Source organism: Ictalurus punctatus, chromosome 1 (genome assembly GCF_001660625.3).
Source record: "Ictalurus punctatus breed USDA103 chromosome 1, Coco_2.0, whole genome shotgun sequence".
In the NCBI taxonomy this organism is placed as follows: domain Eukaryota; kingdom Metazoa; phylum Chordata; class Actinopteri; order Siluriformes; family Ictaluridae; genus Ictalurus; species Ictalurus punctatus.
Genome location: NC_030416.2, coordinates 38,144,068 through 38,156,567, shown reverse-complemented (window position 1 = coordinate 38,156,567; position 12,500 = coordinate 38,144,068). Strand labels below are relative to the sequence as shown.

General features: G+C 42.4%; 1 protein-coding gene across 1 annotated transcript in view; it reads right to left on the bottom strand.

The window, feature by feature from the left end:
* Positions 1-6,299: 6,299 nt before the first annotated feature.
* Positions 6,300-12,500, bottom strand: part of kcnj12a (potassium inwardly rectifying channel subfamily J member 12a) — a 14,034-nt gene continuing 7,833 nt past the window's right edge. Inside the window, exon 2 of the mRNA XM_017473925.3 lies at positions 6,300-11,498. Within this exon, the coding sequence (XP_017329414.1) occupies positions 10,023-11,306 (1,284 nt within the window). The 5' untranslated portion in view covers positions 11,307-11,498 and the 3' untranslated portion in view covers positions 6,300-10,022. The remainder of the gene's footprint in view (positions 11,499-12,500) is intronic.

The window sequence follows — 12,500 nt, the reverse complement described above, 5'->3', positions numbered from 1 at the left end:
CGTTTCTGTTTCACTTTCAACACCTTTACTGGTAAAACAAATAAAACAGAAATCTGCATATATGCATTTCCCCTCACACTGACCGTGAGCTAGCGTTTGGAAGAATTAAGAGCCATCAGCCAATAAGACGTGAGTGTTTTCCTGTAAACCCTGTCTGATTGGTCTCATCTCCGTTCACTGAAGATATAAAACTACAACACCGCCATCTTCTTTTACTGACGTTCAGTTACATCATGGCGAACCGCTCCGAGTGGAGAATTATTCAGGGATAAAGAAAAAATCTTTGGGGCAAAACATGATTTATTTAAAAAATATATTTTGCTTAATATTGTTTTCTTAACAATAAATTTGTAACGCAAGTAACATCATTTTATTGACATCAGTAACTGTAATCAAATTATATCCATTTAAAATATAATGTGTTACTTTACTGCGTTATCAGAAAAAGTCATTAGATTGCAGTAACACGTTGCACACAACTCTGGTGTGGACGCTGACTGCGATGCAATTTGCGGAGTTTTTTGTGCTTTTTCTGTGGAAAACAACTTGAATTGGTGAAATGGTAATTGCAGGAAATTATTTTACATGCTCTTTTAATTCTGTTTTATCTGTACAGCGTGTTTAACAGTGGACATTGTCCCAGAGCAGCGGTACAGAAATATATACACTCAGGATAGAGATGTTAAATGTATGAATTTATCTCTAATGAACAGCCAGAGGAGACGTGGTGAGCAAAAACTCCCTGAGACGATATGAGGAAGAAACCTCGAGAGGAACCGGACTCAGAAGGAACCCGTCCTCATCTGGGTGACACCGGATAGTGCGATTATAAATAAATACACCCCTTCTATAAATGTGCTAATACTACATGCTCAAATAGTGCAATTGTGTAAGCAGGAAATTCATTACAGTTTCTACAGGAAGTCTGTTGTGTTGAACTTCTCCACTGATCACTGATGGAGACTCGAGTGCAGAACTGTTTGTGGTGATTGTAGTGCTAAAGCTATCACAGCATAACTGTTCATATGAACTGAGGTCCAAACACCATATTTATGGAGTTTAAGTGGAACCGTCCTCAGTAATCTCACTGATCTTTAGTCTGCACCATGTGGGACATCCTCAGCAGCAGCATGTGACTTCCAACTGATGAGAACTCCAACCAGAAGCAGGACATCAGGATGGATCAGGCAGGTCCGGAGAGCAAGATAAGCTAAGATGAGATAAGATAAGATGAGATGAGATAAGATAAGATAAGATGAGATGAGATGAAATAAGATGAGATGAGATAGGATAAGATGAGATAAGATAAGATAAGATTAGAAAAGATAGGATAAAATGAGATTAGATGAGATCAAATGAGATGAGATATGATCAAATGAGATAAGATAAAATGAGATAGGATAAAATGAGATAAGATGAGATTAGATAAAATAAGATGAGATAAAATAAGATGAGATAAAATAAGATGAGATTAGATAAGATGAGATAAGATGAGATGAGATAAGATGAGATGAGATAAGATGAGATGAGATAAGACGAGATGAGATAGGATAAGATGAGATGAGATAAGATGTACCTTTATTGATCCCCATAGGGGTAATTCATATTGAGACAGCAGCACAAGTAGGATGAGCAACATCAAAGAAAGAAAGAAAATCCTTTCTATAAATACCTATACAATAGAAATAATATAAACAATAAATCATATCTGTGTGCATGTACATATGCGAGAGTTCTATTTATATATGTACATGTGCAATATCTGTGAAATGATCCTTAACTGTTGAATCTGTTTCCGTGAGACTCAGTAAGCAGCGTAGGTGGTACTGGGTATTGTTGCATTGTGGAGTCTGAAGACTGATGGTATGAAAGAGCTCCCCAGACGTTTTGAGGCACGAGCTCCTGATCGTCCTCAGCTCAGCGTAGAGAGGATGAGAAGGATTGTCTATGATAGCTTTCAGCTTCTCTCTCATCCTCTTCTCAATCACTTCTTCCACTATGTCCAGTTCCATCCCTACCACAGAGCTGGCCTTCCTCACCAACTTCCTCAGTTTGTTGGCAGCACAATCCCAAATGCCACCTCCCCAGCACACCACAGCAAGAAGATAACACTGGCCACCACAGACTGGTAAACCATCCGTAGCAGCCGAGTACATACCTGACCACGGACCTGAGCCTCCTCAGAAAGAACATCCTGCTCTGTCCTTACTTATAGAGGGCCTCAGTGCTGTCTGACCAGTCTAGTGTGTCATTGAGTTGCATCCCTATGAACTTGTAGGTGTCCACTATCTCCACTCACTCCTCCTTACGGCGACGGCTTGGGAGGCTTGAAGTCCACCACCAGCTCCTTGGTTCTCCCGATGTTGAGCTGGAGATGGTTGGTCTCGCACCATCTTATAAAGCTTTTGATAAGGTCTCTGTACTCCTCCTCCTTATTATCTGTGATACAGCCAACAATGGAGGAGTCATCCGAAAACTTTTGTAGGTGGCACATTCCCGAATTGAAGCAGAAGTCAGAGGTGTAGAGGGTGAAGAAGAATGGAGACAGTACGATTCCCTGGGGTGCTCCAGTGTCTGACAAGCAGCCTTGTAGCCTGACATACTGCGGCCTGGCAATCGCAAAATCACAAAATGGTGAAGGGACTGTGTAGTACATCAGGCGAGGGGATTCAAAAGCACTCACTATAGTTACAGCATGGAGGTGTGCCCATGGAGGTGTGCCCATGGAGGTGTGTCCATAGAGGTGTGTCGATGGAGGTGTGCCCATGGAGGTGTGTCCATAGAGGTGTGTCGATGGAGGTGTGCCCATGGAGGTGTGTCCATAGAGGTGTGTCCATGGAGGTGTGTCCATAGAGGTGTATCTATGGAGATGTGTCCATGGAGGTGTACCTACGGAGGTGTTTCCATGGAGGTGTGTCCATAGAGGTGTGTCCATGGAGGTGTATCTATGGAGATGTGTCCATAGAGGTGTGTCCATGGAGGTGTGTCCATGGAGGTGTGCCTATGAAGGTGTGTCCAAGAAGTGTCAGAAGTGTGTTAAATTTAATGATACATACCAAATGAAACTTTGTGAAAGTCATTAAGGAGCAGGGTTTTTTTCTTTTGCTCCTTGTTAAACATACTTCCCAACTATAAATATAAAAAAAAACACTAACAAACATGTTTGGACTATATATGTACAACACACACACAACACACACACACACACACACACACACACACAACACAACACACATAGATCAATTCATATTAATGAATGAACAGTCTAAGAGACAAGTTTTTAATAATTATGCTTTAATTGAATAATTCAGCAGTTCTGCATGATTCACGTACAGTACGAGCCCAGTGTGTGTGTGTGTGTGAGTGTGTGTGTGTTTCTGGGCTGTGGAAGACTTGTATAAATGTCCAGCTTTTCCCAGTCACACTAATGTCCTCTTGTATTTACAATGAAACACATTAAAACGTTGTGAAATGAAAACAATGCTCTGTAGTTCCTAAGTGTGGAACAGAACCTCGCTCAGCAGCAAAACCTTTAGAGTTCTGTAGAAAAATATAGTGTGTGAATCTGTCCGAGCGTGTCCCATGTGAGAAGACTGAGGGTCTGAAGCTCAGGAGGAACCTATTGTCAGACGCTGCACTTCTCCATCACGACTCTTTAAGAAGAGAATAATAGACATTCTGTAATAAACGAACCCCAGTGCTCCTGACTGGCTGAGAGCTGGGTGGGAATTACAGTACAGTACCTAATGCAGTGTGTTTAGTTAGCTAGAGCTTTATCAGGAGAAAGACCCGTACTCTGGCTTCACTGAGACTGGGGGAGCAGTTCCTTATCAGAAATCTCTCACACAGCAGCCATGTTTACCTTTCCACCAGCATCTGCCTGTCTGTTACCGTAATGAAGAGAAATTTCTGCATAAGATATTCTATATTTCTCTGCAGAGGGGCTCTAGAATGTTCCGTGCAGTTCTAGAGCATTGCACGTGATTATGGAATGAACAGGGCTGTAGAACGTTCACCAGGATTCCAGAACGTTCAGTCTGGTTCTTTATTTATTCATCCTTTCAGCTGTACTCTCCTTCTCCTTTCATTTCAGCACTCAACCTATATTCTAGTCTTTGCTGGTTTCAGTGGTCATTAGCTCTTTCCAAGTTCCCAGTGTCCCATACTCTCCCATACTTTAAACTGACCTCTGTGTGACCTTGTAACATGTGTCTCCTGGTATCAAGTGTCCTCTAGTATCCAATGTCCCCTGGTATCAAGTGTCCCCTAGTATCCAGGGTCCCCTAATTTCCTGTGTCCCCTAGTATCCAATGTCCCCTAGTATCCAGTATCCCCTAATTTCCTGTGTCCCACAGTATCCAGCGTCCCCTAGTATCCAATGTCTCCTAGTATCCAGTGTCCCCTAGTATCCAATGTCTCATAGTATCCAGTGTCTCCTAGTAACCTGTGTCCCCTAGTGTCCAATGTTCCCTAGTATCCAGTGTCTCCTAGTATCCAGTGTCCCCTAATTTCCTGTGTCCACTAGTATCCAATGTCCCCTAGTATCCAATGTCCTCTAGTATCCAGTGTCCCCTAATTTACTGTCACCCAGTATCCAGTGTCCCCAAGTATCCAATGTCCCCTGGTATCCAGGGTCCCCTAATTTCCTGTGTCCCCTAGTATCCACTGTCCCCCAGTATTCAGTGTCCCCTAATTTCCTGTGTCCCCTAGTATCCAATGTCCCCTAGTATCCAGTGTCCCCTAATTTCCTGTGTCCCCTAGTATCCACTGTCCCCCAGTATTCAGTGTCCCCTAATTTCCTGTGTCCCCTAGTATCCAATGTCCTCTAGTATCCAGTGTCCCCTAATTTACTGTCATCTAGTATCCAGTGTCCCCAAGTATCCAATGTCCCCTGGTATCCAGGGTCCCCTAGTAACCTGTGTCCCCTGTATCCAGTGTCCCCTGGTATCAAGTGTCCCCTAATTTACTGTGTCACCTAGTATTCAGTGTCCCCAAGTATCCAATGTCCCCTGGTATCAAGTGTCCCCTAATTTCCTGTGTCCCCTAGTATCCAATATCCCCTAGTATCCAGCGTCCCCTAGTTTCCTGTGTCCACTAGTATCCAATGTACCCTGGTATCCAGTGTCCCCTAATTTCCTGTGTCCTATAGTATCCACTGTCCCCTAGTATCCAATGTCTCCTAGTATCCAGTACCCCTAGTCTCCATTGTCCCCTAGTTTTCAGTGTGCCCTGCTCTCAACTTCTCCAGTAGTTCAGTTCAGTAGTTTCTATTGTTCCCTAAATGTTAATAAATTTGTAGTAAAAGTGATTGTTTTTAGTCCTCATTATTGCTGATTAAATTCATTATTGCTTTCAAAAGATGGCCATTATGAAGGCTGTGCAAACAAGAGAATAAACACAAACACACACACACACACACACACACACACACACACACACACACACACACACACACACACACACACACACACAATGCCATTTCTTCCTTTGTTTGAATTGTTAATAAAAACATAGGCATAATTTTAATCTTATTTATTTGTTGTTGTTTTTTTAACAGTTGTGGATCTTTAATGTAACTTAATAAAATTTGCCCTAATATATTTCATATTTTTAGAGTAACATATGTTAGGTTTTATATTCAAATAAATGATATTAATATAAATGTTAATTTTATTTATTTACTTATTAGTTTATTTATTTATTTATTTGTGTATCTATAAAATGTTTAATACATTGTTTCCAGCACCACAAACATTCTTTCTATTCTTCATATAACTTGTTTTTGTATTTGTGTTTATAGACAATAAATAAATAAACAAATAAATAAATAAACAAATAAACCCAGGGACATGTTGTTCTCAGCTTCACCGCTCTGTCCTTGTGCACAGATTGAACAAACTAAATAAATTTGACTGTTTTAAGTTTTTATTCTTTTCCTCAGTAAAATGTTTACACGTTGTTGTTTCACTGTCATTTTGTGTTTATTTTTCTGCACTTAGTACCATCAATCACACAAAAACTTAAAAGATCACTTCTGAATGAGGTTCATGTTGGCTGCGTGAACAGCTTCCCCCCTTCAGCGTAAAAAGTGGGCGGGGCTCATCAGCAATCACAGGATTGAGGTCTCTCATCCCTTTCTTATAGATTTTACTATAACAGATATATATATATATATATATATATATATATATATATATATATATATATATATATATATATATATATGTGTGTGTGTATATATATATATATATATATATATATATATATATATATATATATATATATATATATAATCACTATAGGGCTGAGCAATTTAATTAACAAAAGTTAATCTAGCAATAAAGTTTAATAAATCACACCAAACTATCCAACTACGTGATAAATCACCTCATACTGTTTTTTTCTTTTAAAAATAAAATAAAATAACAGAGAAAAGGTAACAGAAGAAGGTAAAGTACAGTGTTTCTGGAGTAAACCAGGTGTGATACTGAAAACCACTGATACACAGCTCTGTTTCCATGGTTACAACAATATCTCCAATTAGAGGGTGTGGCTTAAGAATAGTGATGCGTATATATTTCTTCTTTACAAAGGTATATTATCATTTCATCTCATAGCTTATGTGAACTCCCTAAACCCTTCTACCCTACACACTAAACCTTTATACAGGGCGTACACCATTGTTAAAGTATCTCTCAGTATCTCTCCTGAACCATATACACTACACACTTAACCCTTCTACTGGACAATGTACCATCTTATTAATCTGATATCTCATGGTGAGTCCTAAACCCTACATAAGGCCTGTACTTCATAGATCACTGCTACGCCCTCAGTCCCTAAACCCTACACCCTAAACCCTGCTAGTGGAGTCTGTACATCACAATAATCTCATAGCTCATCCCAAGTCCCCTACACCCTACACTCTAAGCCAGGGGTACTGAATTAAAGGTCCAGCTACATCTAATGTGTTACTTATGAAGGTCCAGATATGCGTCTATCATAGCTGAAACAAATCTCACCTTATAATGCTTAACCTTATTTTATTTTACATTATTTTATTGCTATGCATAATAGTCCTTTCAGGATTCCGTCATTCCGGAGGAACTTGCAATTCTTCAAAATTACCGCAGATTTTCAGCAGATTCGGGTCGAGACGCATCCTGTGACATCATCACAATGCGCATTCAGCCAAATCCCTCTTCAATTCACATAAGAACAGCTGAAAAGTCTCGTTTACCAACAAACATCGCGGCTAAAGAGCGCGCAGAACAATTTTGTGTGATTTCACCAATTCAAGTAGTTTTTCACAAAAAAGCACAAAAAACTCACAAGCATCTTTGGCCGCAACAACCACAAAAGAACTCTGTACGGACTTACATACGACAGTTTGTCGTGGGTATGTTTTGTTTAGTAAGGGCGCTTGATGTTAGCATGTCTGACCACAGAAAGTTTCACCAGATAGTTGTTCATACGTCTCAAAATATAAACAAATTAGTCATAACTCCGACCAGGATAAAGCAGGAACGTGGTAAACGCCACGCGAGTAAGCGGTACATTTCCCGTGTTAATGAGTACGGACTTCCTTTATGCAGTACGCTGTATATCAGACACCTGTATTAAAGTAAAAACACACCTGCTCGTGCAATGCTTCGGTCCTGATGCACACATCTACTCACACCGTAAAGTAAAGCATAAACTCATTCTTAACAACCCGCATCCTCACTTCACTTCAGACCACTGGGGTAAATAAAGCTGGGCCACCGGGGTAGATAACGCTGGGCCACCGGGGTAAATAAAGCTGGGTCACCGGGGTAAATAAAGCTGGGTCACCGGGGTAAATAAAGCTGGGTCATCGGGGTAAATAAAGCTGGGTCATCGGGGTAAATAAAGCTGGGTCACCGGGGTAAATAAAGCTGGGTCACCGGGGTAAATAAAGCTGGGTCACCGGGGTTAATAAAGCTGGGTCACCGGGGTAAATAAATCTGGGTCACCGGGGTAAATAAAGCTGGGTCACCGGGGTAAATAAAGCTGGGTCACCGGGGTTAATAAAGCTGGGTCACCGGGGTAGATAAAGCTGGGTCACCGGGGTAAATAAAGCTGGGTCACCGGGGTAAATAAAGCTGGGTCACCGGGGTAGATAAAGCTGGGTCACCGGGGTAGATAAAGCTGGGTCACCGGGGTAGATAAAGCTGGGTCACCGGGGTAAATAAAGCTGGGTCACCGGGGTAAATAAAGCTGGGTCACCGGGGTAAATAAAGCTGGGTCACCGGGGTAGATAAAGCTGGGTCTGATCAGACAGTTCAGCTGCTGTTCCAGCTGTTCGTCACATTTACACCCTGTTTATTTCATTCACTCAGTGATTCATTACAGCACTGAGATCTGTCATATGCTACTCTATGCTTTCTGAAACTGAATATTTTATTGGGTAAAGTAACTTTTCAACGTTGTGATTAAACCTGAACATCATTATTGTTTATTACAGATGTGTAACAGTGCACACACTGGTGTTGTACTTGTATTATAAGCCCCTGTTACACACTGGTGTTGCTTATTGTATCAGCTCTGCATTTATTCTGCATTTACTGTGTAATTGTGTGCTAAAAAGTCTCAAAGAGCAGAGAAATAGCTCAAACACACACACACGCACACACACACACACACACACACACACACACACACACACATACAGCAGCCTCATTTTGGCCCTGAGGTTTGAATATTAAAGGGGGGATAAAATCAAATGAATATTTAAAGTACTTAAAACATTTATACGCATGTCAAATTAAATTCATATAAAGAAGCACGTTCTGATTCTTTTGCTGAGGGTCAAAAAGGGGGCGGGGCTTAGTTTACATTTGATCAGCCAGACACAAACTTGATTATATGACAGTGCCAGCCACTTCTTTTCACTTGTCTAGTCGTTATTATTATTAATTGTAACTCTATGCCATAATTTATTGTACGTCCACGATTGGTAGACTGATACCTTTGACTGTGGGAAAAGGGGTGGAGCTTAAGTTGCATTTTGATTAACCAATTGCAAACCTGGTCATGTGACATCAGCCCTACTCTATTTACTTTCTTTTAACATAATGTTATCTAGCTTGGGTTTGCTAGCAGGGTAGCTAACATTAGCTAATGCTCATGTCATATAATCAGCTTTACCATTGGCTGGTCAAATTTAATATTAGCTCCGCCCCCTCATTGTTTCGGGAACGCCAAGGAATGTAAAATCAGGACAAGCTATAGATAAATATAGAGACTCCCACTCAACAGTGTGTGTGTGTGTGTGTGTGTGTGTGTGTGTGTGTGTGTGTGTGCGTGTGTGTGAGCTTGTCTGGGTTTCTATTTATGTTTTTAATGAAATTTAGTGCTTGGTCGCACACACACTCAGACATTTCTGTTTGTTTAGGTAGTGCAACTTGAAAAGGGAATCTGTCATGCTTGTACTGTATGTGTGTGTGTGTGTGTGTGTGTGTGTGTGTGTGTGTGTGTGTGTGTGTGTGTGTGTGGTGTGTGTGGTGTGTTTGTGGGCATTTGGAATCAGTAGTGCTAGACAAAAATAAAAGAAAAAGAAACCTTCCTCTTTCACACACTCTGTCTCTCTCTCTCTGTCTCTCTCTCTCTCTCTAGAACGAAAGCAATAATCCACACAAATTCGTAACCTATCTACGCAAAAATATTTACAAATTCAGAAGATCAGATTTTAACTAAACTAGATTTATGAAAAATAAATAAAACAAGAAGGAGGAAAAGATTCAAGTTTCCGTGCAGGATTTTAAAAAAAGTCTCTGGCCCGAACTGTGCATCATCTCTCTTTTAGCATTTCACTCACACACTCACACTCACACTCACACACACACACACACACACACACACACACACACACACACACACACACACACACACACACACACGCACACATGCACACACTCTCACATTGATGTGCACAGTTCCAAGCCTCTCATTATGGCACTTTTGCATTGTTCTGCATTGTTAAACTAAACGGTCAAAGGGGGTTAAATCTCAGACTCGCGACGGTACGACCTTTGCTCGAGGCTCCGAGACACATGTTTAAAGTCTTGCCGTTCTCTCTGGGTGCATTCCTGCTCATCTTCCTCGTCACGGTTCAGCAGCGCCAGCTCGTTCTCGTAGCAGAACGTGGAGGCGTTGTCGGCAGCAGACACGCACTTGTTCTCGAGCATGTCTTTAGAGCTGCAGCGCGGCGTAGACGGAACCTCATACGTCTTGTGGAAGTGTGAATAGTCCACCTTGTACTCATTCTTCTCCTCGAAAAGCACGGGCTCAAACCGGTGGCCCCACAGGATCTCACTTGCCAAGTACGAGCTCCGAGCCTGCGCCGTCATGGCTGTGGCCTCCACCATCCCCTCGAGGATCACCACGATCTCAAAGTCTGCCGTCTCCAGATCCCGCTTGCTGATCTCATAAAGCGGACTGTCCTCGTCAATCTCGTGCAAAATGGTGATCGGCGAGACCAAGAAGATCCTGTCCAGCCCTTGATCGAACCCAACGTTAATATCCAGCTGGTCTAGTGGGATGTACTCTCCCTCTGCAGTCACACGCGGTTTGATTAGCAACGCTCGGACGTGAGCCTCGACGATGTGACTCCTGCGAAGGTTCCCGACGCGCCACATGAGGCAGAGCTTCCCATCCCTCATGGCGATGATGGCATTTTTCGAGAACAGAAGAGTCTGAGTACGCTTTTTGGGCCGTGCCATTTTCGCCATAATGGCACCAATCATGAAGCACTCGATGATACTGCCCACGATGGACTGGAAGACTACAAGGAAGATGGCGACCGGACACTCCTCTGTCACGCAACGGAAACCATAACCAATGGTCGTCTGAGTCTCAATGGAAAACAGAAATGCTGCCAAGAAGCCATTTACATGCAGGACACACGGTGTGAAACTGTCGTCCCCCGCCGGGTTGTCCAGGTCGCCGTGGAGCAGCGCGATTACCCAGAATGCCAAACCAAACGCCAGCCATGACAGCACAAACACAAGCGTGAACACGATCAGCATGTAGCGCCAGCGGATGTCCACGCAGGTGGTGAAGATGTCAGCCAGGTAGCGCTGCGATTTCTGCTCCATGTTGGTGAACTGGACGTTGCATTGTCCGTTCTTCTTCACAAAGCGGTTGCGGCATTTCCTGCGCATGTGGATCTTTCCGTTCCCGTTGCCGTAGCCATTAACGCCGCTGCTGCCATGGATTGTGGTCAGGCGCAAAGCGTCTTCCTCCGACGACACGATGCTGTAACGGCTCATACGGCTCACACTCATCTTTTATCCGTCTGTTTTTTTATCTCCTCTTCAATCTGGATGTGATAAGAGTCCAGGCTAGCAAGTATTTTCCCCCTTCACTGACTCCCCCACCCTCTTGTAGCAATGGTTCAGTCCTGGGGTGTCAGTGGAGGGGTTGGAGCAGACAGTTTTGGAGCAGCCCCAGGAATAGGGGTGGAAAAATCCGGAAGCCTGGAGGAAAACACACTCACGTCAGTACATCAGTGTGTATAAATCTGGTACACAATATACAATATCTATAATATTACACATAACTAAATCCACTCAGAAACGTAAGGACTGGAGGAACAAGCCTATAGACTCTGACAGGTAAAGGAAGGCTAGCTGATCTAGCTGGGCGGCTGTGTCTGAGGTGGTAGAGCGGGTTGTCCACTACTCGTAGGGTTCGATTCCCGGCCCATGTGACTCCACATGCCGAAGTGTCCTTGGGCAAGACACTGAACCCCAAGTTGCTCCCGATGGCAAGTTAGCGCCTTGCATGCAGCTCTGCTACCATTGGTGTGTGTGTGTGTGTGTGAATGGGTGAATGAGACACAGTGTAAAGTGCTTTGGATAAAAGCGCTATATAAGTGCGCCGTTTACCATCCATCTGACCCAGAATCTTTTATGTAAATTCGTAACATTTTGCACTTCACAGTTTGAAAGAAAAGAGTTGAGGTCGTCTCTCACAGTTTGTTTGATTGTGTATATTTGTGTAATTTGTAACTCAATAAGGTTTTGTAAAAGTTCTTCAGTCCTTCAGTGTGTAGCTCATCACTGGATCACTATGGAGGCGGCCATCTTGGACAACTTAGTGCACTTTGGTATCACTCCGCCCCCTTTGATGGCCCCGCCTTCTAAAGTTTGAAGGTGGATTGGAAGTGAACTCTGTTGATTACATGAGCTTATCGATATTATTTGAGATGACTACATGAAGAGTTAAATATGTCACTGTGTAAATAACTTTTGAAACAGTAGACGTTTCATTTTTGGAGGAAGTTTTCTTATAAATAATAAATCACAGGTTATTATTTTTAACATAATGTTACATAATATCATACTGAGTACATTTTTAGTACGATCCGGTTTATTTTTATCTGTTTGTATTAGCCATTTAGTACTGCAGTGTGTGTGTGTGTGTGTGTGTGTGTGTGTGTGTGTGTGTGTGTGTGTGTGTGTGTGTGCATGTGTGGT